This window comes from Haplochromis burtoni, unplaced genomic scaffold, assembly GCF_018398535.1.
Source record: "Haplochromis burtoni strain Fernald_Lab_line unplaced genomic scaffold, NCSU_Asbu1 Contig_231, whole genome shotgun sequence".
NCBI lineage: Eukaryota > Metazoa > Chordata > Actinopteri > Cichliformes > Cichlidae > Haplochromis > Haplochromis burtoni.
In genome coordinates this window covers 736,292-761,756 of record NW_024582592.1, presented here as the reverse complement: position 1 = coordinate 761,756, position 25,465 = coordinate 736,292, and the positions used below count along the sequence as shown (strand labels likewise).

Sequence of the window (25,465 nt, the reverse complement as noted above, 5' to 3'; positions counted from 1 at the left end):
AGTAGTTTATTTTATTACTACCTGTAATTTATTGCAGATTACTTGTATTTGCTTAATTGTTTACTAAATGTTTGAGGTGTGAAATAAACCGCAATGGTGCAAAATATGGGTGTGTGTGTGGTTGGAAGATGTGTTTGTGCGTGTGCGCGCCGGGGGGGGGCGCGAACATTTTTCATGTAAAACAAAGGGGGGCCCAGCAAAACAAGTTTGGGAACCACTGGCTTACGCTACGATTCAGCACGTGAAGGGAGGGGGTGAGTAACTCAAATGTGCTGTTAGCATGTTAGCAGAGCGATGCTACTGTGAACAGAGGAGCTATTGTCTTGATGTGAGCTTCTACTCAGGGTTTTTTCTTCCAGTTCAGAGCAGAAATTTTTTTGTTAAGAAACTGGCTGTTGTTTTTTTCCCCACAATTTTAATTATAAGCTAGATATATTTCTACTAATGAAATTAGTTTGCTAACAGCAACAGGGATGAGTCAGTGAGTCAGTTGGGCTTGTGAATCATGATTCACGAGTCAGTAAAGTGATTCTCGAGTATTGAATAGAACATCACTAATGAGCATCACGTTAGCAAAGAAAGGAGAGCCAAGCACGAAAGACGGCACCACAGAAAATGAGAAAATGAGGTGAAAAGAAAATGAGAGAATAAATGTCCCAGTAAGTAATATTAAGTTTGTTGAGTTTAGTAAATTTCGGTGAAATTAGAATACCAAGGAAAAAATAACACTTAAAGAATTATTGCAGCCATCGCATATTTCAGACAGTAGGCTGCTGGGGGGAGCTAGCATAAGAGTTATGAGTTATAAGATATAATCCAAGTCGTAACATTGCTGTGTGGAGCTGCAGATTTGGTTGCAGGTTAATACTGGCAGTGTCACCATGCCAGCTGACTGTACTTCGTCATCAGCCAGTGTTGTTCTTTATACATCAATATTACCAAAGTTGACCATAACGCAGCACTTACACTACACTGTGCGGTCTATCTAATTTCTCTCATTACTTATCCTATCTGCCAGCTCCATGTTATGAATAGAGTGTAAATCACCCCTGTGCCATGTTCAGTGCAGGGATGTGCAGTTCTGGATCTCAAGGCTCCTGTCCTCCCGGTTTCAGATGTTTCCATACTTCAACACAGCTGATTAAAAGAATCATTTACAGACTTCTGCACAACTAGGTGTTTGGGGATTATTTGATTTGAATTGGCTCTGTTGGTATAGGTAACATCTAAAACGTGCATGATAGGGGTCCATGAGGGCCAGAACTTGACATCCCTGACTTCTAGTCAAGGTCATACATCAGGAAAGTTGTTGTTTGTGACATAATTTTTGGCTTTATTACTTCAGGGCCAACCAGTAGAGATAAAAGAAGAAAAAGAATGAAAAGATCTCAAAATATTGAGAATTTCTTTCTTAAGAAGGCTAAAATACAACCAGAAGCAGAGAGCAGTGTCAGGGAAAGGTGGACAGAGCAGCAGTCATCATTGTCACCTGTGAGTTCTACAAATGAAGGTATGTGTGAGAAGGAAAATGCAAGGAAGGGATGTTTATATTGTCAAGGTACTTGAGTAAATGTTCACTTTCAAAACATAAATATTTTGCAACTCCAAGTGCTGCTGTTTACAAATGTTTTTGTACTTCTTGTCTTCCTAACATGTAACAGACTCATATTAAAAGTTCAAGAAGTTTATTTTTGCACAATTTATACTGAAAACATTATCAAAAGAAGGCATAGAAAGTATTTACTTGCTTTCAGGTTTCATTCAAATGTTAGTCTTTTCATTTGTTTCCCCACTTTTTTCCTGTTTCAAAATCAAACACCAGTTTGTGAGAAGATGATTTTCTTTTTTTAATAGGCAGATAAAGTTTTGCATTGGCTAATTTGCCAATTGAATGTTAAAAATGTTCATATTTTAATATTCAAAAATGCTTTTGCTCAAAACATATGTGCACTATATGTCAGTAAAAATACTATGGAAATATTGCTGTCCTTGAATGCTGAATAAACACTGACAAAGCACTGATTGTATCTCTTTTACTTTATCAACACAATATCTAAAGACTTTGCTCTGTAGTGGTTAAAATCTCATTCTAATAAGAGTTAAAAGCACATTCGGTTATTAGGTTTACAGGGTTATTGAATTATGGTTAACGGTTGGCAGAATTCTTTTTTAACATTATCTGCCAATTACATCTGCCACCTTTCTCCAAATCTGTGCCCCTACCTGGCCCCCCCAACAAAGGTTTTCTAGACACGCCACTGTTTTAAAGTCTTCAGTGTCAAAACAGACATGTAATTGATTTATAAAATATATATAAATATTTGGACAGAGACAACTTTTTTCTAATTTTGGTTCTGTACATTACCACAATGAATTATATATATTTGTTCTGTTCCAGCATCTTCAGATATTCTTACCATTAGATGAAGGTCTTCCTGGGTGGGTCCTGGCACCTCAAAGCTTTCCCAGGTGTCTGCTGAGCGCCGATAAACCAGCTTAGTCCCTGCTACACTGTACTCGCCTGGAACGCTGATCTTCCAGTTTCCATTAATCAAAAACTGGGAGCGTCCATTCTGCAGGGCTGTGCAAGGGAAGAACAGGTCATGAGAATGAAGGAAAGACTGGCATGTATTTCGACATCAAAGGAAACAGTTATGTTTCCTTATCAGTGGGTGAAGTTGAGGCAAAGGCCGGATGCCAGAAGCAGAAATATGGCGCCTGACTATATATGGCAGCAGTGACTCCTGGAGGGGAGAGATTTTCCATGACATGGATGGAAACAAGTACCTTCACCTGTCTTAACCAAGTGGTCAAATAAAGCCTTTATGAGGGTCTCTTTAAAGACAACAGCGCATTCTGTTTCAGGGCGTGTTTTATTTTGGTCTCATAAACTGTGATGAGAATAGATGCCCTCGGTTATTTTGCTGCCTGGGAAACGTTCAGAGGGTCCAGAAACCAAATGGGACCGTCAAGCCCACTGTCTCCAGGGAGAGGAAGCCACGGCATGTGTAGACCTGAATTATAAAACTGATTTACACTGCAGCTATGAAACAGTGATGCAAAGAGACTGCCATGGAATTAAGCTGAAAGTCAAACGCACAGCAGGCCTGGTGTGTGTAAAAGAGAGACAGGGAGAAAAAGCGGCTCTGTAGACGGATTCTTACCAAGATAATTCCTGCTGTTATCAGTGACTCGGATGTGAGTTGCTCCAGCAGGGATCATGGCCACTTCATTGTATCCAAAAGGCCCGCCTGACAGAGAGAGTAAAAGCTTGGTTTTAATTGGATTTCTTGCACCACATTCAGAAAAGGCCATTTTTTTTCCAATCAACTACACAAATACAACACCAACAGCAAGCTTGGATACAAAGTACCAGGAAGCCAGGAAACAAGAAAATCCTAGAAATCATCTAAAAGAAGCTTGTTGGTTAAACAATAATCCCACATCTGCCTCTGGGATTGCAGAGAGAGTTATGGCTCAGTCTGCAGGTTGAAGTGTTTACTTATATATATACGGTCCAAAAAAAGGATGTGTCTGTAATGTTAAAGCATCTTCACGTTCAAGTCATCTTACAAGACCAGACCAGCCTCCTGACAGAAATCAACCCCTCAGTTACTTGTTTAAACTCTTTTATTAAAAACTAAATCACCAACATCAGATTACTAGACTACCACTTTATTAGAACCAGTCCATTTACCATTTTAGTGCCATGCTAAACAAGCAGTCACAAAGTTTAAACATTTTTTAAACATCTTAATGTTTTTCTATCATTTAGAACTTTTTTCTCATTTATGTATGTGAAAATTCCACAAAATGCTGTGGATGCTATCCTAACCCCACCCTTAACTCTAAATGGTCACATGGTGGATACCAAAAACCTGCTATGCATTACTGAATGTTATTTGAAAGGATATAAACTTGCACATCTCCAGACAATTGACTGTACTATTATCCTAGTTTGATACATTCAGTCATTTTTCAAACATAATAGATATTTAGAAGCATTCAGACTGTACTGTGCACCTGATACTCAGGGTCTACCTTTGTGTAACTGAGCAGTCAGTAAGTGCTCTGTAATCAGTGACTCACAGAAAACCTGGATTATTAATCACATGATTATAGCTTTTAAAAGAGCTTGCTGTACACTTGCAGGCGATGGTTTGTAACGTGTCATTATAAGACAAACGGGATCTGTAATGTCAGTAATATTAAACCTAATTAAGCACAAAGAAAAAGAAATATGGACTCTAAACTCCCAACCATTCCTTACAGACTGATACTTCAAGAAATAGAAAAAGTCTCAGGTGTGTCCCCGAGCGCAAAGCATCAACAGCATGAAGCTCATTTATCATGACGTATAAAGAGTGTCTCACTCTGGTTTTTCTTTTCACCAGTTTCGGAGAAAAACTATTCTCGAGGTGAATCTGCAGGGCTTTATGATGATATAGTGTTTTGAAATGTCAAAGTGGCAGGCATGTGATCAGCGATGAGCTCGGGGCCATGTGCATTTAGAGCTCGGAAAGAACCGTTTCGTGCTGCCCCATCGGCCCTCCCTCCACTGGTGAAGGAAAGGAAAAAGAGCCCTTGGAGGCTGCTGAGTCACCCAAACAAAGCAGCCTTTATCAGCCGTGTTCTTCATTCTCAGTCTGAGCCATTATGGGCCAGGACTTCATCTATCACCTCTGGTCTGCCTACACAATGAGCTGTGAGAGGGAACCACTGTTACAGAGCCAAAGTGACACGCTTGAGGTGTTAGGCACTTTGTAATTAGGTTTAATTCCCCAGAATCTGGTGCTTATTTTTTGTTTATTTCCATCTATTATTCTCAGACCATTAATGTTTGAGAATAACATGAAAGCTCTGTATTATGTTGAGGTTTCCATTCATTAGATGAATGCTCCCAGCTGAATAGGAATGCCCCCTAAACAAACCTCCAAACTCACATGAGTTAAAAAAGTAACTATTCTGAAGCTAAAGCAGCCAACAAATTCCAAAAGCTGCCAAAAATCACATCAAAATGTAGCCAAAGTGCCTTAAACGTGCAAGGCCACTAGATGGCAACTGGTGTTTTTGCAAAAAGAATTTTGGTTAAATACCAATACTATGAAGTCTATGAAGTCTTGACCTCTGTATACACAGACTATTCCATGGTTTGCTCACCAGCTGATGACTTACATTGACATTTGAATTCTTAATTCAATTAAACAGGGCAAACAATGCAGTATAATACTGCAACACAGTGTGTGGGGTTTGTCTGCAGTATACGGGGGAACATAGCACACAGATGCAGGATGAAGTCAAGAGGCTGGAGATGAACTTGAAGAACATGTGTCCAAGTCCAAGCTCTGCCTGCTGCTTTGTTTTTGCTCTGTTTAATAATTGAAATACATTTTGATGTGATTAAATTTCAAAGTGAACTGAGTTAGAAACAGTTTGTTCACTGGCCGGGTTTAAGTAGTGAATACTTGTGTTTTCTAACCTGTTATTTCTCTTTTCAGATAGAGCATACAAACAAACTTCTGAAAACTTCCTCCCAGCATGCAGTCATAGCCCACATTATCCTCTCGAGTACAAGTGCTGATGAAGGTAGAACATGTTGTGGTGGCACCAAGCCAGAATAGCCCAAAGAACTTTGTGTTCTTCCTCCTCTTTCCTGAATCAACTGTAATTTTGTAGCTGTTGTTAGCTCGATTCCTCCTGGAAGGCAGCCAACTGCTTTTATTTGGTAAACGTGTTGCCATGGTTAATGTTCACTTCATCAGGGAACAGTTCCCTGAGCTTGAATGACTAATAGCATTTGGGTAGGAAAACACAAAGGGGGGACTGGAAATATCCCCACGCTGTGTTGGCATTTCAGTCCTTATTACTCTGTGTGTGTGTGTGTGTGTGTGTGTGTGTGTGTGTGTGTGTGTGTGTGTTTCCTACCTGCCTCCAGACTGTTGCTCTGGTACACACTCTTGTGGTGTAGGCAGGTGGCGTTGTGTCCGCCACACACCATGCAGGCATCCACCTGCTGCTTTGAGCCTAAGATGAAGTCACAGCCAGGTTTCTGTGGTAAACACAGACAAACGCTTTGAGAAGGACAGTTTGCTTTGACTTAATGTCGCTCCTGTTTTTCCTAACAGCGTGCATTTTCTGCTGAGAAGTAACCTTTCTTTTGGCCTTTTCTTTGCCATGTAGTCACCTCCATCTACTGCCGGGCCTCAGCTCTCTTCACTCTTCCTTTCTTTCTCGTATTTGCTTCTCTCTGTCATTTGCTTGCTCTTACAAACATTTACTTTGTGGAAAAACTGTACCCCAGGGCCTCAACAGGGCAGAGTGGGTTGGAGTCGTCTCTGTAAATGCCAGAGTAAAGAGCAGCGAAGACGAGCAGGATGTTTTATGGTGTGTGAAGAATCTGTTGCTAGAAAGACGACAGTGGCTGCGCTCTTCTGTGGTCTCCATTTCTGCTGTGCAACCCAATCAAAGAGGTTCCCACACTAGAGATCAATAATCTGGAGAACCTATTTAATTAAAAACACATGATCTGTTTGCACAGAAGAAGACATGGATGCTGTGACATTTAGGCATGAAAGCAGATTGACAAATTGAATGGTTGAAGTTGTTGCTGAGCAGCTCTTCTAAAGTCTAGAACTGATACGGTCAGTTCACTGTTTAGTCGTTCAACAGGAAATGAACAATCAGAATCAGTAATTTAATCATTTATGTCATCCAAAGGATGACAACTTTCCCACTGGTAACCTCCACAGCTGAAGAGAAAACTATTCTTTTTCTTAAAGTCAAAACTAATCAAGTATCAAAATCTGCAGTTTCTCAAGTGGCCACTTGAGGCAGGCGAAAACAAACCAGCCAATCTGATGGACTCTCCATTCCAGCCAAAGACAATAAACCCACTTTGGAGTTGGATCAGGAGGGCATCCAGGGTAAAAAGCATACCAAATCAAGCTTGTGGTGCTGCCTGCTGTGGCTAGGGAGCAGCTAAAACATAGCTAGTAATTGCAGAATGAAATAATTTCTTAAACTGAAAAGAGTTTAGATAATTTGTGTGGTGTACATTAAAGAAACACCGCAGTTTTAGCTGTGAAGGAGTATCTACACTTACACTGCACACATACGGTCCTGTGTTCATGTGTTCACCTGCCTGAACTTAGTTTGTTACCTGCAGGACTCCACGAGCTGCAGGCTGCATCTGCTTCTTGTTTCAGGCCCAGGGCAGCTCTGACCTGGGCCAGCACAAATCTGTGGCCCATAAATCCTCTTATATGCGCCACACGCAACATGTGAGCATGCTCACACACAAATACACACGTATGCACATGCAGCATATGTAAACACAGACACAAATTAATCCTTTGTGGGCTGTGTAAAAATAGCTTCAGCAGTGAGCGTCCTCCCTTGCAGCAGATGTGTCTGCTGAGTGTTATATATGCATGTCCCAACAGCACACGGGCTCCAGGACCCACGAGACACACGTTTGTTTCCTACCCAGTCCCCATCCGTGTGAGGGTAGGAGAGGTGAGAAGGGGACAGGCTAGATGTGGGATTGTGGAGAGCTCAGCAGAGCCATAATGCTAACTGAAGGCTGCAGTCTACACTGATGAGAGAACTGTGGTCCAAACGCACAGCATGGAGTTCACTTCTCCAGAGAGCTCCAGTGAGACTGGTCAACATCACTTATGCCTCAACAGAGTGGAGCTGAAGGCACAAGAGACTCGGGCCAGTTTTCTTTTGACATCGCCGTCATTTGAAAGCTTGGATGAGTTTTTAAGGATTTCTGTTTCCAGAAGTACAGCTCCTGTTCATTTTTTCCATAGACATGTGACTGAGTGCCGGAGCACCTCAGATGACTGAATGGACACGTAACTCTCTTCAAATAATATTTATTTGATAGAAAAGTGAAATTATTTGTTTTTTAGTAGAAAAGGAACAAAAATTAACCGTAACTCTCAATTTGGCACAAAGCATCCACATATAAAATCAAATTACTGTATAATGACTTTAAAACATGTAAATAGTTTAACTTTTAGACTATAGTGTGGTGAGAAAATATCCTGATTTTTGCATTCCTGGTATAGACCGGACGTGACATCTGCAGTCCAGTCACAGGTGTGAAAATCAAGTGCCCATATTAGGAATATCCCCTCTCCGTGACATCATACTGACCCAAGAGCAGGAAAAAATACCTGAAACAGACTGACCTTCGTATCTGAATCCTCGGCCATGTTCAACATAAGCATCTGGCATTGCTTATGACAGAAAACAAGGAAATCCATAATAGGTCTGCTTTAAATCTTCTATGCGGTAAACATAGGAAACACTGACACACACACAGACCGGGTACCACTCACCAGGCAGCGTCCGTTCACACACACTGCTCCTGAGTCCTTGTCGCAGGCTGTGCCGTCAAGCACTCGGCCAAAGTTGAAGTAGAAGTTGTGACCCAAGGCCAAGCAGCTGAGTTCACAGGGGTTAGAGCCTGGCAGAGAAGATATTCAGTCAGTGGCTCATTATAATATTATGGGGAAATAGGTGAAGCAAAGAGGCAGCGGGGGAGGTGACTGAACAGCAAAAACAACCAGAACATGGAGAAAGAGAGCAAACTGAACGAACAGCAACAAAGTCCTGGGATTTAACTTCCAGTAGGCCACAGCAGGATGTGCGAGCTACACGACTGCCACAAACACACAAACTACAGCTGCGTACAGCTGCTGAGCTTTTTTATTGTTTAGCTACAGTCTGTATGGGCCTTAAAAAACACAGTCTCTGCACATCCACAAGCTATACATCTGAGTCCCTGGAAAACAGAAAAAAGCGCTGTTTTATATGCTCATCGAGGCTCTGAATGTTATTAGGGAACACTTTTTCAATTCATCTCCAGACATTTTGCTGTAGTTTGTTATATTCTACACAGATTAAGCCCAAAAGACACATTAGGATAGACTTTTCAGCTCACTGTGGATTTTTGATACGCACTAACTTGTTTGATGGGTTTTATTGAAGATTTGTGGTTTGTTATGTATGATTAACGAAGAAGGGAACATATTGACACAGTCAAACTGTGGGAAACTGACTTCCTTTTGCGCCCAAATGATGAGTCCCCTTACAGTAAACCATTTCATTTTACAGTCGTGGTTTAAATTCAGTGTTAGGACCGAGCAGGCTGCTTATGGTGTTAGTGTGGTGCCATCTGTCCCATCACGATGCCCACAAGTAGTAGAAAAACTGTATTTCAAATATATCTGGTCTAAAAGCCACGAGTGCCCAGGAATTGCTTTATTGGTGTGCAGGGTTTTTTGTGTTTTCTAGTTTTAAAACGTGCTTCTGAAGACAACATAGAAAAAAGTCTCTCTTTCAATCCATGTTAGATATCACTCTTCTCCTCAGAGGCCTGTAGATCGAATAGGAACGTTCGCTGGCTTTCAAGGAAGCATCTTTTGAAAGAAAACCATTTTTCCTTCGATCTGGTGATTAAATGATGCCTGCAGAGAGTAAACTGTGGGCTTAGAAAATTTTCATACATATATAAAAACCCCACATTGCATAAATGAGCCATCTGTCTCAGCATTCATATGGTGACTCTATAACAAGCCACGTGGGACTAGTTACATCCAAAACTGATCTCTTCACTGCACAACAAAAACAACAACATATACTGAAGAAGTCTTAAGTAGAAAGAGGGTGAATCATCTCACTGACCTCCATGAAAGGTGGTCCATCTGAAGGAGTTGCCAGCCACCAGCGGCCTGTCATTAAAGGCAGCACACTGCATCTCTCGGAAATCCTCCGAGCCAGGGGGACAGTCCTGCACACACACAGACACACAGCATCAACACCCTGACGTCCTTGAGGATGAACCTTTGTTACGACCATGCCATACAATATAGGCTTCACATCGAAGGAACCGTCTACCTGATTTTGAACTCTCTCAGTGAAACCGTTTTGATTGCTACACTGTAACAATTACTCTGCCTACAGAGACACATTATTGCTTTATCATGAAGCGCAAACAGTGGCAGGACCGCCGCCGCGGTGCAGACGCAGGTTAAACTGTCAGTGAAATTCCAGATCACACCCTGAAAGTCGCTGATCGTTATACCCTGGACATTCCTCCACGAGCAAACATTAGCCATTGCTCTACACTGTTTGCATAAAATGTGTGCGTGTTTTTTTTAAATAAAGACCAAAAGCCTTTTTGTTGAAAGGACCTTGGTGTTGCAGATCTTGTACTGTCTGGGATCTCCTGCACATGGTCCACCCACTGGATTCCTGGGACACAGAAATAAAAGAGATGTATAGGATTAGGTAAGAGAACAGTAGGAAACACTGTGGCTTAAAAATGTTAAAATATAAATTTCATATCCCTTCAAAAATCTCTATGAAGGTTTTTCTGAAAAAAAAAAGTCTGACTGAAACGTCGCATAAAATTTTGAAAACTGTCCGTATTTTCTCCCGTGCTAACCTTGTGATGCAGGTGCGTGACCTCACAGATGCTCCGCCCCCACAGGTGCGTGAGCACACAGACCAGCCGCTCCATGTTGCCCACTCATTTCTGAAGTGCAGCTGCCTCCGTGTGCGAGCTGGACGCACCGACGAATCGTTGCTGTTAGGACCCCACGCCGAAATCCAAGAGGGCTGGAAAAAAAAGCATAAAACAGAGAGACAATTACAAAGACAACTTTAAGAACAGGTAACACAAACATGAGAGCAGGACACTGGGAGAAGATCAGGTAGACACCAAATGAGTGTACACGCTGAAACCTTTTATCAAATGTAGATGGAGTATTTGTTGGAAGCATTAGGTTTCTATCATATCTCTCTGCAGTTATTTAGGTCACAAGAGTCACAGTAACAGATGCTAGTGTTGCAGTAACACATGTTGCAACCTATGTATATATTCTGTGGTAGGGCTGTTCGATATAACGATATATATCGGATGATGATATAAAAACGTCTATCGTTTCATTTTACGCTATTGTTTGTTTCGTGGTGTCACAAAATAAACTGTTTACGGCAATATTTTATCAGCGTTTTGATAGTCCATGTAGTGGCTATATTAATTTATTAAAGTTCTCTCTTTCTCTTATATTTAATATAACCACACTACAGACGGGCAAGCGCCTGTTTTAATGCGTCGTGGTTAACAACAACGACGGTAACAGCATCGCATGTCCGCTTGTTTATGTTCCACATAAACCTTTCACAATAAAGCTCAAGATCCTGTTGAGACTTTTCAAAATAAACTGAATCACGTGAAAGAGCAGATTATTTACGGATGAGAAGTAAAAAGGAGCCGCCAGGTGCTAAAAAATAGTCCTTAGACTCAAACGTTAGAACAGGCTTTTCCTCGCAGCACGCCGTGTAATAAATACTCACAAAAAAAACAGCGGCCGTTACAACTTATGTCTAAAAATGTATCGTTTCATGCATCGGTTAAAACACTCGACTCCAGGTACACGACGCGCAGCTGGAAACACTTCCCGCAAGACGAGCTGCCCGAGATTCACAGAATTTACAGAAAATGTTCCATTTTTGTGATTTATATCGTTATCGGACGATAGATGTCTTATATCGGGATATGAGGTTTTGGTCATATCGCACAGCCCTATTCTGTGGTTATAACCAGAGATTTTTCTTTAGTTCACAGTATCTGCAAAGAAGTTTAACTATAGTTGTGGCACTAATCTACAGGCACAGGCATTCTTTATCTATGCATTGGCTGTTTAGAGCTTTGTGTGCTATTTTCTTCCATGACATGCTTCTTTCATTCTAAAAATGCTCCATTTACACATGTAGTCTTAGTCTGAGCATTTATGCAAACGTCAATGTCAATGAATATTTATTATCAGAAACTGTTGGTGCCCAGAGGTTGAACACTGACTTTCCTAGCCACAAACACGTTTCCATCCTATTTTTATTCCTCTGTGACTGGCTCACAATCATCTTGATCCATGTGCTACTGTGTTATGTTTTTTTAATATGATCTTTCTTTGAACAATGTTTAAGTTCTTACTGAGAGATTGAAAGTGCAGAAACAACACGACTCCCTGCTCTGTTGTTACTGTGCTCTGCTCTGCAATCACTCTGCACTCATGTCCTGCATGTTCAAAGCTGTTAGGTGGCAACTGGCCACTGTCAGCAACTCCGAGTCATTTGTGTCGTGCATAAGGGAGAAAGCAGAGAATGATGAAATATCGTTTGTGGGAGGGAAAATCCTGGAGCCAGATAAATCTATTTAAAGAGCAGACGTATGAAGAACAACAGTCAACCTTGTGAGCCTGGTGGATCAGGATCAGCGGAACAATAAAAGTGATTAGAGAAACCTCAGTGCTGCTCCTCAAACACATTCCACAGTTTCTGCCCTGGAGGACGACTGAAACTGGCAGCATTCCCACTGGTTGCTCATACTGCACACACACGTTTAACTCTTTACACACATGCAACAGCTGCAGCAGACTCGCTGTCATGGATGGCTGAAGCCACAGACAGCAAGTACACAAAACATGTCAGACGGAAAGTTGGTTATATGTATTTAAACTGATTCATATCTACAATATTTAAACAACACTGAAGATTACATTTGAAATAAATCCAAAAGAGGCAGCATGTGCACTGAGAGAGACAAGCTGAAGAAAAATGATTTCAAACAGTTATCTAATAAAGACTTTATGCCAGCATGCCGACGATTTGTCACGTCCTGAGGCGTTCCATGGGAAAGCTAAAGGTAACCTTCCGCGTCCCCATGACACGTGCCCGATTGTGGATGGAATCCAATAGAAGGATGCTGCCGGCGGTAGCTCACGTTCCAGCCATGTATTCCAGCCCTAACCCTAACCTCATGCCTAACCTTGTGTGTTTTCCAAAGCAATTCATGATGAGAAAGTAAAATAAATGTACATTGTAGATTCAGTCCAAATGGTTCTCATGTTTCCTTCTGTTTCAAACGCATAACATAGGAACGTGTTGGGGGGCTGAAAGCGTAACATACCGACGATTTGTCACATGGCATCAGATGTTACGCGTTTGGAGTGAGAACGTGTTGCTTATGCATGAGTATGTTTCTTAGTAAAAGCATCATATAGATTTAAATCAAATATTAATTTAATGATCTGGCACTAATTTAACAGTTGCACCAGGTTATGTGGCAAACAAGATGATTATTACAACCTCAGCGTGCTACTCTTCACTGTCATAACATTTTAAATGGTGTCAGTATTGCAACAAAACAACACATTTACTGAGTTTTACTGCAACAACAACAAAAATGGATGTTCACAAATGAAACAGAAAACTCTTTGTATGCAGCTGATGTTGCACCACGTCTGTGTCGGTTCATCCAGGTCCTGGTTTAAGTTTAAGGAGCAAGAAATCCAACAGACTTCTTTAGGTTCCGTGAAGACGTTTCACCTCTCATCCAAAAGGGAGTCTTCTTCACTTCTAAAACCAAAGAGTGGCAATGTGATGAGGCTCATGATTAATCTGAACTAGGTTTTAAATACTGCGGACATTTGGTTTACGTGACAAAAAGAAAACAATAATGGATTGACCTCCCCAGAGCTTGAACCTCAAGCAAAGAAGATCTTTCGACTGTCCTTCAAGAAGCCTGGTGAAGAAACAAGAAGAAAGCCTACCTACACCAGTGCAGGCTGTGTTGAAGAACAAAGCTTTCCTGCTCATGAGAAAATGTCAAACTCTGGTTTGGCTGTTATTAAGATAAACTTTAGTGGAAAAAGGAGCCAGGCTACTAAACAAAGGCTGATACGTGTGTAAACCAAGATCACTGATGTTAATTAAATTATAGTCTATAATGTTTGTTTAAAATAATACTGACATTATTTCCTAGTTTTAGTTATGTAACTAAATGAAACAATAAATCATCTACGGTCACGGGTAGCAGGGCAAGCCGTGTGAGTTTTAATAGAGGACCAAATAGGCAGGCAGCTTCAGATGCAAGTGAGCTTTATTAATAAGGATGGACACACAAACCGGAATGTAGCAGGCACAAAACAAAACCTAAGAGAAACCTAAACTGGGAAAACTAACACAACTAACCTGAAACCAGAACAGAACCGCAGGGAGACTCGGGGAAGCAACAAAGAGGAACCAGCAACAGGCAGGAGAACACACAGGGCTTTAATACTCACAGGAGTAATTATGGGATGGGAGAGAGGAGGGGAACACACCTGGGAGAAATCAGGGCTAACGAGACACAGACATAAAGCTGAGAACACTCACATGTGAAAGAGACCTTCAGAATAAAACAGGAAACTCACAGACACAGAACCAGACAAGGCATTGAACTTAACAGACAGATCCACGAGCAGACAGTGTGACACCATGGACAGACAGAAGGAACACAGAGAAGTGGGAGCAAGTAGGCTCAGAACAGAAACCTAACAAATGACAAACCTTACCGAAAGACATAACCAGAATAAACAAGAACATAGAACAATATAAGGAAACCCTAAACACTGAGTTGTCAGACTCAGGATCATAACATCTACAAGCTGAGTTGTAATTAATATTAGCAAGAAAGGTTCAATTCGATCCAATTTTATTTATATAGCGCCAAATCACAACAACAGTCGCCTCAAGGTGCTTTATACTGTAAGGTCAACCCTACAATAATACATACAGAGAAAAACCCCAGCTCTCTGGGCTAACACCATCACTGCCACTGGCTACAGCAGCTCCCTGGGCTAACACCATCACTGCTTCCTTGGCTACAGCAGCTTCCTGGGCTAACACCATCACTGCCATTTGGGCTACAGCAGCTCCCTGGGCTAACACCATCTGCTTCCTTGGCTACAGCAGCTTCCTGGGCTAACACCATCACTGCTTCCTTGGCTACAGCAGCTTCCTGGGCTAACACCATCACTGCTTCCTTGGCTACAGCAGCTTCCTGGGCTAACACCATCACTGCTTCCTTGGCTACAGCAGCTCCCTGGGCTAACACCATCACTGCTTCCTTGGATACAGCAGCTCCTCTGGGCTAACACCATCACTGCTTCTGGGCTACAGCAGCTCCCTGGGCTAACACCATCACTGCTCCTTGGCTACAGCAGCTCCTGGGCTAACACCATCACTGCTTCCTTGGATTTCCTTGGCTACAGCAGCTCCCTGGGCTAACACCATGATGGTGGAATTGAACTCAGGACCTTCTTGCTGTGAGGCAACAGTGCTAACCACCGTGCCACCGTGGAACTGGAACATCTTCTCATTAATTCAAATGTTGATTTCACGGGACTTTCGGAAACTTGGCTCAAACCCTCTTCTCCACAAGCACTGGTAACCCTACAGGGCTACAATGTCTTCAGAAAAGACAGACATCAAGGAAAGGGGGGAGGGGTGTTATTGTATATGAAGGACTCTCTAAAATGTACACAAATAATCTGGCCAAATGAAATCTCTGTTGAATGTGTTGAAGTTAAAGTGTCACTCTCAGCAGAAATGTCATTTACTGTTTTATTGCCCACCTTTGGCAAAAGTAGATTTTTATGACCAATTCAAGGCACTTCTGAATTCTTGCGACCTCAACAATGAACTTGTGCTAATGGGAGGCTTAAATGTAAATTGGGATAATAAAAGCAACAGAAAGAAACTAAAAGAAATGACAGATAATTTTGGTTTAACACAAATGATCAGTGATCCCACTAAAATAACAAATCGCTCTAGAACTCTAATAGACCTGGTGTTTTCTAACAAAGCGGATAGAATGATAAAACATAACTTTTTGACTGGCTTGTCTGACCACAATGTCATATTCTTCTCTAGAAAGCTGACTAAAAAGCGACTGAGATGTGTCAGTAAAAGCATGAATAGAAAAAAAAAACATTTATTCCAAATAATATTCCAAATTTTGATTGGACTAGCATACTATCCTATGATGACACGAATAAATGTTGTGATCTATTATACTCTGCTATTAAAGAGGTCTTGTCACAGTTTCAGAAAGAGAGCCATTTAAAGAAACGAGTTTATTCCTTGCTTTGGATTAATACTGAGTGTAAACAGCTTATGAGACACAGAGACCAGTCACTAAAAACATCGTTACAATCTAGATTACCGTATTTTCCGGACTACAAAGCGCACCTGAATATTAGCCACACAAGCTAAAATCAGGGGAAAATCCTGTTTTGTACATACATTAGCCGCACCTGACTAAAAGCCGCAGGTGTTTCAATGTTGACTTAACATATGTAAGAGAATATGCACAAAGCGAATTGTCAGGAAAGAGATGGCTGTTTGGAGACACACCCCTTTTATTAAAATTTTGAAAAACAAGTTATGGGTACATATTTGCATAACTTTTTAGGGTATATGTACAAGTACCGGTAATTACAAGTACGAAACATGTACTGTGCTTCATAAACGAGTAACAAATGTAGTACATAACAATAACCTACAGCACACCAGAAAAATTTATTCGGATTACCTTTTAGGCTCAGGTGCAGTGACACGGCTTCAACAAGAAGAAAAGTCAGTCATTCACCACCATCTTTCTCTTCTTCCTGCGCACTAAAACCACCAAAGTCCTCTTCTCCAGTGTCGGAAACGAACAGGCTCAGGATGGCTACGTCCTCCACTCTCCGCTTCTCTCCTTTGTTGTCACTTTCAAAACCAAAGAAATCCTCGTTGTCAGTGTCAGAGTCGAACACCCTCAGAAGGGCCGTGGCGGTGTCCTCCTCTCCATCATGCAGCAGTCCAGCCCTTCGAAATCCGTTGGTGATCATGGATGTTTTCACACTTTTCCATGCTGTCAGAATCCACCGGTGGAGTTGAGCATAACTTGCTTTTCGCAAGTTTATCGCCGCTCGTCATCCACTCTTGAACCCCGATACTGTGTCTGATCACATGCCCTTCCGCCAGGCAACGTAGTGCCGTACAACAGCGGAACAAACAAAACAAATCATCTTACGATATCACAAAAATCATGGACAATCCATAGAAAAGCCGCGCCTGACTAAAAGCCGCAGGGTTAAAAGCTTGGGCAAAAAGTAGCGGCTTATAGCCCGACAATTACGGTAAATACAGATCGATTAAATTTTATATCTGCAAGGAATAAAGTCACACAAACTTTGAGAATGACAAAAGCAAATTTTTTTCCTGACTGTAATTAATAGTGCCAAAGGAAACTAAGTTAATTTGGGAAAATATTAACAAACTCCTTGGTAACAGTAAGCATAATGCTGATATAGACCTTGAACTTAAATTTGCCAATGAACTGGTATCAGTATCTCAGTCTAGCTACTAAATTAAATGATTTTTTTCCAAAGTACCATTAATGAAATTGCACAATTGTTTTCTTATTCTTGTGACCCTTACCAACACCAAAAAGGATGTTTCTTCTCAAGATTCAAAGTTCAATAGTCATAAAATTACAGAAAATGAAGTAGAAAATATAATCTCTAAATTAAAAAGTTCTAAAGCAAGGGATGAGTTTGGATTTGATACCAATTTCTTGAAGCATTATAAATCTTGTCTTTTGGTGCCTGTGACCCACCTTATTAATTTATCGACGCAGGCAGTCGTTCCTCTGAGTTGGAATGTCAAAAGTTACACCAATTTATAAATGGGGTGATAAATTAGACCCTGCTAATTATCGACCTACTGTATTAGCATACTCCCTATCTTTTCAAAGATAACAGAAAAGTGGGTTGCTAATTCTATCACCGAACATCTTAATGACTCCAATCCGGGTTTGGACCCTATTCAATTCGGATTTCGCACTCTTCATTCAACTGAAACGGCTGTCTGTGTTTTTGTTGAGAGAGTAAAATCTTACATAGACAAGAGCAGTTATGTTGTGGCTGTTTTTGTTGATTTCAAGCGTGCGTTTGATACTGTGAATCATCTTAAGCGCTTGTCTAGACTGTCAACAATTAACTTTAGTAATCACACTGTTAAATGGATACAGTCTTATCTATCAGATAGAAAACAATGCGTGCAAATAAAGAATAGCAAGTCACCCTATCTTTACTGTACGGAAGGTGTCCCTCAGTGTTCAATTCTAGGCCCCCTGTTATTTTCACTTTATGTAAATGACCTGGCCAATGTGTGCAAAAATGATTATGTATGCTGATGATACGGTAATTTTTACACAAGCCAAAACTGCTGATGATGCAGCCCATCAGCTTTCATTGGCATTACATGATCTACAAAAATGGCAGAATGACTCATGCCTTAATGTTAAAAAGACCATATCGATGTTTTTTAGTAAACCTATAACAACCGTGGCTGCAGTAAAAGTTCGCCTGGGTGCACAAGAACTAATTAATGTTGAGGAATTTAAGTATTTGGGAGTGCTACTAGACTTTTAAATTATCCTTTAAAAACACGTTAAAAAAAATAGTGAAAACTGTAAATGTTAATATACAGAACTTTAGACATATCCACACATCATTTACAGACACGGCAACGATTACATTCCTGCACTCTATGATACTGGCTCATATTGAATACTGTATTACTATATGAGCTTTGCTGCTATTGGGCCAATCGAAGTATGCTACAAAAGAGCATTGAAAATATTAGATAAAAAACCTTTTTCATATCACCATTGTTAAATTTTAGATAAATACAAGTTTCTAAATTTTACTAATTTCAAATTATTTAAATCTGCCTGTCTAGTATACAAAGTTGTACATGGTCTGGCGCCTCCACCAATGAGTGATTTTTATTAAACAAAAGTCTAGCAGTGTTGCCGGGTCTCGACTGACTCGAGCCACTGTGAGAGGTGATTGTGAACTGACATTTAGACAGAGCACCTGTTCACAGATGCTCTGTCATATCAGAGAGTAAGCTTCTGGAATAGTCTTCCACTGTCAGTGAGGGAAAGTCTCCCCATGTTTAAGAGTCACTTAAAAGGGCAGCTGAGGGACACAAACATGTGACCATGTTTAATAATCATGCTTTATATTGGACGTGAAAAAGAGTTAGTGTATTACAAAAAGGGAAACAACTATTAGTGTAATGGGTCAGTGCAATATCAGGACAGTCAGGGCATGTACAATACTGGGGTTTGTGCAATATAATTGATGTGTTTCCGTTATTGTTCTCTATATTGTCCTCTGTGTCCACTCTTCTTGTCATTGTCTGTTCTAATATAATGTGATCACTGTTTTTGTCCTTGTCACATGATCTGTAAATAGTGTCTCTGTATGTTTTTACTAACATGTGTGTAACACCAACCTGCCAGAGGGTCTACAGATGGAAATTAGCCAAAGGCTATAATCTGGCATATTTACATCTGTTTAAATGTTCATTAATATGTTGCCCCGCTTTCTAAATAAAATAAATAAAAATAAAATAAGAAGCAGTCAGTGAATCATGGGAAGCAGCCTAAGCCTATTTCAGCATGTCAAAAGGTGGATTCAGGGTCACCTGATCCACCTCTATCAAAAAGGTTTATCCGAACTCCCATTCTACCTTTAAATGACGCAGGATGGCCTGCATTAAGAGAGCAAAGTGCCATGTTGGGGTGATACGGTACTGTGAGGTCTTTAAGACTCGATAGGGACGGATTATTCAGGACCTTGTATGAGAGGATTTTAAACTTAATTCTGGGTTTAACAGGGAGCCAGTAGCAGGTTAGGTCTGCACTGTAAATATGTTGACAGAAATATAAAAACAAAGTTAGAGGATATAATGAGCTGAAAACAATGCAACCCTTCAAAATGAACAACAGATCAGCAGTGACTGTGAAAACTGCTTCATGTAGCTGCACAGTCAGGAGATAAACTGTGATTTAGCCATTTCATGTTTCCTGACTGCAGTACATGACGAACAGTTTCACCTTGGGGTTACATCAATCCTGTTTTTCAAAGTGTGACAGCCACTTTACAAAAGATAAAATTCATCATGTAAGAACTGTTATTAAAAGCCGTCTGAATCCCCCGAGCTCAACATTAAATGGCTTTTGGTATCCATAAATCAACATGTTAAAACTCCCACATCTAAAACTTCAAAACAAATCCTCTGTACTTTGAACGTCTGGCATTTACGTGTGTGGAGAAAAAGCGACAAAGTGTCTCATAATAAAAAAAAAAATGGTTAGATGCAAACACACCCTCATACAACGTTACACACAAAGCTGAGAGCGACCTTTGCTATAACTGTCCAGCATTACTATGGCAGGGTCACCTGAGGTCACTGTCATTAGCATCAGCGCCAGCCAAATTAGCCTTGATAACAGCTGTCAATGGGTCGGACTAGCTTTCTAATTAACTAAGTTGACCTATGACCTTTACAATGTCCCCATCTCTCCTCCACCATTCACACCAAACAGAGAAAAAAGTGTCTTCTTTGCACAAAGCAAACTGCATAAAGAAAGAGAGACGGAGTAAAGAGTCTACGTCTCTCTAGCCAGTGTGCAGGTAAACTGCCACAGTGTAACGTTGTTCGACTGTTCGCCTGTCTGACCTGGCATAACTGTTTCCATTCTGTAAGCTGGATGGACAAAGGGTCTTTTCTCCAGGGTCGATACACACTCATATAGAGGGGAGTCTGATGTGTCATTTGTACAAAATATACCTGCAAAGAATGACACTTGTGCTCCAAATAAAGCAGGAAAGCATTAATGTAAATAAGATAATTACTGTAGTTTGTGGTCAGATCAAAAGGAAGACATTATTCCTGATTCAGTGTTTTAATCTGTGTAAAGTTGTGTAAAAGTTGAAGCTCTCTAGTTAAAAATGTGAGTTTTGTGCCCGAGAAACAAATCCTAATCTGCAAATTTAACATGCAGCTTTGGGAGTCAGGGGTGAAGATTTGAACTATTCTGTTGTTCAAGTCTCAGGTAAATATTTCAAGCATCTGATCTGTGTGATTATAGAGTTGATGTTGTTATGTTAGTATATTTGTCCACAGTTTTCCTCCTTTTATTTCATTTGCACTTTGTAATTTTTTTTATCAGTCATGAATTCATTTAACAGTTTCGGTGTTAAGAGACGAATGATTGTTTTTTGTGTTGATGAATGCAATTTTTTTTTTCATTAATCATATCGGTAGCAGTTGTAAGCATATGATTTCACGTAGCATAGATGTTTTTGATAATTATGAGAGCTGCAGTATCTAGAAACACTTAAAGACACGTAAACAACCTGCAGATACTGGCGTCCACACAGCTGGGGGCGCTGCAGTAAGGCTTACACAGTAACTGAAATGGCTGTTTCTTTGCAGCCATAAACCAAAGTTCTCAGTGAGAACAAAGAAACGCAGAAGCATCACAGCCCTATAAAAGTGAAGCAATAACATCTGTACATGCTGTTCTCTGAATCCAAGGGGAAATACACCAAGCCTGTGGCGGGGTTACACCATGTCCAAGTCTGGTGTATTTCATGTTCTGTTTTTGCCGTGGCCACCCGAGACGCTGCCAGCACAGCTGCAACAATGACCGAGCGCAAAAGATGTTTCAGCAGTGTAAACAACTCTGAAACAAGGATTGAAAATAATGTGTTACTAGTCTTTTTGAAATGACACAACTGTAACATGAAAATGGAGAATGAAGAATGGATCCATTGGTCTGTTTGAGGTGTCACAGCAGATGGGAGGGGGGGGCAGTGTCTGAGTGTGGTTATTCCAGTCAGCCCTCGGGGAAGGTTGGATGGTTGTCTGCTTGACCTCAAGACAAATAGCGATGAAAGATGCGGTAAGATGGGAAAAGGTGGCATAGCAGCGACAAACACAACAGAATAGGAGACAATGAGGATGCTGGCTTGGAGCAGCGCTCCTCTGCTCAAGACAAAATCCCATCAGAGGACAAACACCCTGCAAGAAAAAGCCAATCGGCTCAATCGCTGTGACTAGTCTATGGTCTGTGATTGGTTTATTATCTAAATGAGCTGGATTTTCCTTTTTGGGACCTGAAAGTTGGGATTTTTCTTCCTCACAAATGGCCTTAATCACAATATTTAACTCTGAACTGTAAGAAAAAGAAGGCATGAAGACAGGATAACGTGGGGGCGGCTTTGGGATATGGCTTTAGGCGCTGGCAGGTTTCACATGCAAATAAAGCACGATGCCATTTGTTAAAACACTCTCTTCCATTCTTGCAAAACTCAACACATACGTCATCCAACTTTCAGTGAATTCCTTAAAATCTGTGGGAATACAGGGCTCTAGACTGACTTTTTGCCACAGTTGCACTGGTGCACCTAAATTTTTTTTTCTTAGGCGCACCAGCACAAAAGTTAGGCGCACCCAAATTTTTCAACCGCATCGCTTAACACTGTAGTTTTACCTGTGCACTTTTTTGGGGGGGAAATTTCTGTCTATACAGACAATATTGATTTGTAAATGATTAATTAACTAACAATCTTGTGCTTGTACAAAGTGCTTTGTCTACAATATTGCCAAAGAGTGCCAATGTTAAACGTAATCATCACATCGGTCTCCTCTGACGACCTGTTTGCTGCTGCCTGCCGCTGAAAGGCAGTGGGGACACTTGGGCAGTGCATTTATGACGACATATAATGTGTTCTCTGGACACGCTGTGCTTTTTCAGTGCTCAGAGGTTGATGGGTTCGTGTCAGAGCTGGCTATGAATGTCAGACGGATCAGGCCTTAACTTAACAAAAAAGTTATCAATCCTTCTTTTCATCTTTTCTCATTACCCACAGCTACATCCACCTCTCGGCCTAGGCTGCTCACCAGGGCTGAGTATCATCACTGATTTCTATAATCCATTTGATTCGATTCACAAAGTCCCGATTCGATTCAATTTTGCCTCAGAGAGTCAGAAATATTATAATTCTGATCATTTATCAGCACTGACACTTGTGAGACTTTATCAGAGATGTGAACATCACAGCAGAGGCCTTTGTGTCAAAGTAACGGAGGATAAAACTCAGAAAAACATGAAGCAGATTTTCCTGGCCTGGCTTTTTATAGCAGATAAACTTAAAAATATTCTGCATTTTGCATAATTTTAAAAAGTTTAAATGTCTTCAGTATTGAACAGCAGAAATCAGTCTTTCTTGTTCGACGTGGTTAAGTAAACAAAACAAAACAAAAAAACAGCGGTCGACAGCGCCGTAAACAACGGTAGACTGATGGGTAATAAGCGAATGAATAATGCAGAAAACAGATTTGAGATGGGAAACTGTTCTTGAAGTACACAGAGAGAGAGAAAGAGAGAGAGAGCTGTGCATGAAGTGTGATTTTTATCGTGGTGGAAGCAAAACAGCAAAAGTAAGAGGGAATTAATGGTGATGTTTATCAAATGTGAAGCATGGTTTGCTGCTGGTTCAGTGAATTTTGGTCGTGTACCTGCTCTCATTTACTGTTTGGTGGTTGTTGAAATAGTTTTATGAGCTTTAACCTGAGATTCTGGTGTTTCTGGTAAAATAAGTTTATATTTAAATGTCGATTCAGGATTTAATGAATCGATATCGCTTTATTCAAGCTACTCACCTCTCTCTATCCGCCTGCACTTTCAAACGTACACACGAAGGACTACGGGAATATCTGGACCATGACCAATCAGAGAGGCCCCGCCCCTGACTGTCTCTGATTGATTTAGACCACGATAGGGGCATAATGTGTGTCTTTTAGAGTTGCGGAGGTTTTTTTTGTTTGTTTGTTTGGTTTTTTTTGTTACTCAAAAAGTTGGTCGCACCGGTGCGACCTAAGATTTTTTTTTTAGTTGCACCATTGAAAAATTTGGTCGCATTTGCGACTAAATTGGTCGCACTCTAGAGCCCTGGAATACAATTTATGGAGCGCTATAACAGGAAAATCGTCATAGTAAGATCAAAGATATTTAAAATACACCAAAAAAGATAAATATTATAATGATTTTTCATTAATAAGGAGAATACCAACAGTATACATCAGTGGGTGATTCAATAACAAGTAACAGAGAAAATAAATCACCAGTAGTGCCATTTTGTTTAACTTTTAGCCTCTCCTAGGTCACTCTTTCATTTTTTACAGCACACTTATTAACCATTGATTTACTGATCAATGTCTCCATTCTTGATTCATGTGTCTCATTACCATCAAGCTGTCTCCTCTGGGGCTTAAACATTAGGTCAATGTAGAATTGGTACAAAAAGTCCTTCAGTTTCTACTAGAGCATGAGCGAGTTGTTATTTTTTTAACAGCCATCTTGAAACTGAAGTCGGGGTTGTAGCTGCTTTTAATGACAGGTGTCTCAAACTAGGCAGCTACAGCTGATCGGTGTTGGTGCTTTCTGGAAGATATTATTACAAATAATCCATCCTGCTGCAAGGTAGAGTTGTTGGTTAGCGTACTAACCAAGCTTGCTACCTTGAGCTGAGCTAATATGTTAGCCCTCCAGCCTCTGGCCACTCCAAAACACAATCTGTCCAAAGCTATGAAGAGTTTAAAACTAATGTGTGACCTTTTCATCAAGGTCGCTATGTTTATCTTTTATATACAGTCTATAATTAGCACCAGAACATTTGTTGGCTTGAGAGCGAGCGATTTTTGTTAGCTGTTAGCAGCTATACAAAAAAAGTGAATTCTTAGCTAAACTATGGAGGTGTCCAAATTCGTAGACTCCTCCAAATGTGGTCGACAAATGCGTCCTCATTTTCCCCAGAATATCCCAGAATTCATTGCACGGCCCAGCCAATTCCAGTTTCCAATAATGGCGGGCGCTACTTAGTTGTAATATTACTCTTATTACTCTTTCACTTTTAAGATATTTTCAGGCGAGAATGTAGCTGTGTAAAGTTCAAATATCTGCTCGGTTTATCACAATGTCACATATTTGCAAAAGTGCTCCAACGTTTTAGGAGACGTCTGTTACCCACCAGCTCGATAGCTCGCCGGGAGCTCGAGGGTCACTAGAGCCGCTGAGAATGGCAAACTCCCGACACATGGTTTTCAGACCCCCACAGTCTTTCGCTACTCAGGTTAAACGTGATATATAAGTCACTTAATAACTTAAAAATGTTATTGTTTGTTTTTATTTCAATGTTTTATTTGTTCCTGAGTAAATCGGTTTGGCTGAGATTAAAGTTCTAGTTTTCACACAGCTAAATAAACATCAAACAGAAAACTGATTAAACAGAAGTGTGAGATGGTCGAGAGTTTACTCCTGTGTCCTGTTATATTTTAGATAGAAAGGAGCAGACAGCTAAACTCCACCGAGACAGCTGGTGACGCAAATCTGAAGGCTGGACCGTCCAATTTCACAGCTGCTCACCTCTGGCCTACCCGGCCCACGTGGACCGCTAAGGCCGGGTCCTCAGGAGGATACAGCCTATGAATTTGAACACCCCTTAAGCAGTGGCGGAGCGGTGGGGTGGGGTGGCTTGCTGGGCTTAAGCCCGGGTCGTTTTTTAAGAAGCCTGGGGTCTTTTGGAGTGTAATTTTTTCATAGTTAGATGCCTGGCTGACAACTGTATAAAACAAAAACTACACACAGTATTCGAAGCACATAGTGCACACTTTGGGAATTTATGACTGTGCATAAATCCCCCCTAATATTGGTATGATC

The 25,465-nt window shown here is 40.8% G+C and overlaps 1 protein-coding gene across 3 annotated transcripts in view; it reads right to left on the bottom strand.

The window, feature by feature from the left end:
- adamtsl5 (ADAMTS like 5) overlaps positions 1-25,465 on the bottom strand; it is a 66,485-nt gene that overhangs the window by 15,884 nt on the left and 25,136 nt on the right. For all 3 annotated transcript variants that reach the window (XR_006055148.1, XR_001336884.2, XM_042226861.1), the window contains 7 exons: positions 10,460-10,632; positions 10,206-10,266; positions 9,697-9,802; positions 8,349-8,476; positions 5,926-6,049; positions 3,165-3,251; positions 2,418-2,581 (listed from right to left, as the gene is read on the bottom strand). Coding sequence is in view for 1 of the 3 variants with exons in the window: in XM_042226861.1 (XP_042082795.1) it covers positions 2,418-2,581; positions 3,165-3,251; positions 5,926-6,049; positions 8,349-8,476; positions 9,697-9,802; positions 10,206-10,266; positions 10,460-10,632 (843 nt within the window). In the remaining 2 variants the exon portion in view is untranslated. The remainder of the gene's footprint in view (positions 1-2,417; positions 2,582-3,164; positions 3,252-5,925; positions 6,050-8,348; positions 8,477-9,696; positions 9,803-10,205; positions 10,267-10,459; positions 10,633-25,465) is intronic.